Source organism: Triticum urartu, chromosome 7 (genome assembly GCF_003073215.2).
Source record: "Triticum urartu cultivar G1812 chromosome 7, Tu2.1, whole genome shotgun sequence".
NCBI lineage: Eukaryota > Viridiplantae > Streptophyta > Magnoliopsida > Poales > Poaceae > Triticum > Triticum urartu.
This window is the reverse complement of record NC_053028.1, coordinates 15,547,092-15,550,575: the sequence shown is the minus strand read 5'-3', so window position 1 is coordinate 15,550,575 and position 3,484 is coordinate 15,547,092. Positions and strand designations below refer to the sequence as shown.

General features: G+C 44.4%; 1 protein-coding gene across 1 annotated transcript; it reads left to right on the top strand.

Moving 5' to 3' along the window:
* The first annotated feature begins 928 nt into the window (after positions 1-928).
* On the top strand, positions 929-2,067 carry LOC125522345 (probable glutathione S-transferase GSTU6). Its single transcript, XM_048687407.1, has 2 exons — positions 929-1,341; positions 1,426-2,067. The coding sequence occupies exons 1-2, from the start codon at positions 1,003-1,005 to the stop codon at positions 1,816-1,818; spliced, it is 732 nt and encodes a 243-aa protein (XP_048543364.1). The 5' UTR covers positions 929-1,002; the 3' UTR covers positions 1,819-2,067.
* The last annotated feature ends 1,417 nt before the right edge of the window (positions 2,068-3,484 follow it).

Genomic DNA, 3,484 nt, shown 5'->3' with positions numbered 1-3,484 from the left:
GTTTCATTAACAAGCTAGCTCGACTCGACTCGTTACTATAACGAGCTCAAATCCAAGATTGGCTCGACTCGTATAACTCGTGAGCTGGCTCGTTTAGCATGTTAAGCTTGTTAAAGATATGAACATTAGACCTTACAAATACGATAAAAATATTAACTGAGAATTTAGTATGTGCATATGTGGTCATGTACGTGTGAGTCTCTTGGGTGACTCGGCCGAGCGGCTGGGCCTTGTGCTGGGACACAAGGTGTTTAGTAGCTATATTTTACTACTCCTGAAAATATTGATTTTTTTACCGAGCTTAACGAGTTACCCGAGTACTCATGAGATCAGCTCGTTTAACTTGGTGTGTAAACAATCTTAAACTAAAGCTCAGCTTGGCTCGTTATTCTTCGAGTTCGTGTCGATTCGAGTCAAGTCACAAGCTACTCATTTAGCTCGCGAGTTTCGAGTTTTTTTCCAGTCCTACTCTCAGCAATAAAGCTTCTAAGTATTTTGTTTTTTTGAGAGCACGAATGCAGGTGTTCACTGATACAACTACATATATGTGCAGCTGTTGCATCTTCTCTCTTACCTGCTCTTTGATCCTCTACCTTGATCCTGGGAGGAGCCAACTACACTGCACAATATCTAATAGATGGGGCCCATCTAGTTGAATTTGAGGGTTGAAAGATTGGTTTAGCAAATTTTACATAGAGAGCACATACGTTCTACCGTAGGTGTAGCATTTTTTGTATTTGGCACATTGTTGAAACTTGAAATCTTTAGCTGGAGGTGCCTAGAAGGTGCGGTAGGTGGAGAGTGGGTAGGTGGCGCATCAGCATGCTCTCCTATAATTAGTTTTTCCTGCCTCAGAGTCCAACTTTTGTCTTGTTTCCTTTCAGACGATTTCATCTTTGCCACTCGTGCTTATAAAGACCGCAGTTCGGGCCTTGCCATACATACACTTAAGCAACAGATATACAGGACAGGAGTATCAAGGAGGAAGACGAGGAAACGTTGATGGCCGGCGGTGAAGAGCTGAAGCTGCTGGGGTGGTGGGCGCCCGGGGTGAGCCCCTACGTGCTCCGCGCACAGATGGCGCTCGCCGTAAAGGGGCTGAGCTACGAATACCTCCCCGAGGACCGCTGGTGCAAGAGCGACCTCCTCATCGCGTCCAACCCCGTGTACAAGAAGGTGCCCGTCCTCATCCACAATGGCAAGCCCATCTGCGAGTCGCTGCTCATCGTGGAGTACCTCGACGACGCCCTCGGCCTTCCCGGCAACGGCAAGCCCATCCTCCCCGCAGACCCCTACAGCCGCGCCCTCGCTCGCTTCTGGGCCGCCTATGCAAACGACAAGGTTAGTAGTTCATTTCATACACAGATTACCTCTCGTTGCGCTTGGGGTTACATCTCTCAGTCTCAACTCGCTTTGTTGCCACAGCTGTTTCCTTCGTGCGCCGGCATCCTCAAGACAGTGAAGCAGGAGGAGAGAGCTGGTAAGGTGGAGGAGACCCTGTCCGGGCTCCGACACTTGGAAGCTATCCTGGCGGAGTGCTCCAAAGGGGAGGTGGAGGCGCCGTTCTTCGGTGGTGACGACATCGGGTTCCTCGACATCGCGCTCGGGTGCTATCTTCCCTGGTTTGAGGCAGTAGGCCGCCTGGCCGGCTTGGGGCCGATCGTCGACCCGGCGAGGACGCCGAAACTAGCGGCGTGGGCGGAGCGGTTCAGGGTCGCCGAGCCGGTCAAGGCGCTGCTACCTGGGGTGGACGAGCTGGAGGAGTACATCACTAAGGTGCTTTATCCAAAGTGGAACATAGCGGTCACCAGTAACTAATTAAAGATCTCGTCGTTCCACCATGGCAAAAGAAACAAAAAATGGCGGAGGATCGTGTCGATCCAATAATTCCTCTGCCTTGTGAGTAGCTGTTTTCACGCCAAGATTTGAACTGTTACTGCTTGGTCGGGGTTCTTTTTGCGATGGTTAGTGGGTCGTGGTCATGAATAATGCACAAGCGTGCACTCTCTTCGATCTGAGTTGTGATGTGCTGTTTCGTGAATAAATTGAAGCGTCGTCGATCTTGCATCTGGCAATGTTTTTCCATTGAGCTCTTTAAGACCTCACATCTTATTCTTAGTATGTTCTACCAAGCATATTATTCCGGGGCTAAATAGCTGTGGGTGGTGATTTCGATGGACTAGATTTTACCAGGGCTAGGATATTTTTTAGGAATCACTACTCCCTCCAATTCATATTAATTTTGGCTGATTTAGTAACTTTGTACTAACTCCGTGAGAATTAACATGGATCGAGAAAGCACTAAAACTAAGTTATGCGTGTAGTGCATGTGCTCCCTCTGTTTTTATTTACTCTGCATATTAGATTTGACTGAAGTGAAAACTTCATAAAGTTTGACCAAGTTTATAAAAAAAATATGAACATTTAAAATAACAAATCTATTTGATGTGAAAGTAATTTCAATAATGAATCTAATGGTATTGATTTGCTATTGTATATGTTAATTTTTTGTCTATACACTTTATCAAAGTTTACAAAGTTTGACTTCGACCAAAGTTAATATGCGGAGTAAATTAAAACGGAGGGAGTATCATAACTAGTATCATGCATGCTTACTAAGCGATTTTGATGAGGTGACATAGAATTAAATAAAAAAATGTTGAGTATCATAACATTATAAATACTACTCCCTCCGTCCCATAATGTAAGACGCTTTTTGACATTAGTGTAGTGTCAAAAGACATCTTACATTATTGGACGGAGGGAGTACACTAGTATATGATTTTTTTTCTTTCTGAGTGACACAAGTGTATGTCTTGCATGGCCGTAAATAAGGTCATATGATACTATGCACTCTGGAGGTATTACTACTCACTATGGGCAGCCTAATTTCCCTTCCAACATACATGAAGTGATATAATTAAATCATCACCTAATTTAGCTATCTACAGAAACGAGCTTTGACGAAAAAATCTACAAAAACGAGAATATATGTGTGTGTCACAAAATGTTAGCAAATAATCTGTGTGGACCAAGGCATGCTTCCCCATGAACCAAGTTGGTGCAACCCAGAAAACACCAATAGCATGAGGGCTCATCACATCACCATGAATTATTTGCTAATATTTTGTGATATTATTTCCATTGAGGTGGCGCCCTGGTCGGTCATCATCTCAGCGAGACATCGTCTTCCCTCCCAAGGTTAGACCGGAAAATTGTTAAGTGGCGCAACCTATGGAATAAAACAAAAATACAAGATAAATGCCAGAAACTGTGTATTAAATCAGTAAAAAGTCCAGATTCAAAATGTCGGCAATTGATGTCAATAATTGAGCTATCAAATGATAAGAAAGTTACGTGCGTGACTTTGATCCCCGCTATGGCTAGATGTAAGGTTGCCTGTCGAGATGCATGTCATGTAGCGACACTTTGCAATATTTTAAATGAAGATGCTAAGCCGATAAGGTCTGGATTGGAATGCTTC

Bases quoted from the DNA above. Each gene is read 5' to 3' on its own strand.
- LOC125522345 (XM_048687407.1), top strand. From the start codon at position 1,003: ATGGCCGGCGGTGAAGAGCTGAAGCTGCTGGGGTGGTGGGCGCCCGGG. The intron at 1,342-1,425 runs GTTAGTAGTTCA...TTGTTGCCACAG, and splicing joins CCGCCTATGCAAACGACAAG to CTGTTTCCTTCGTGCGCCGG.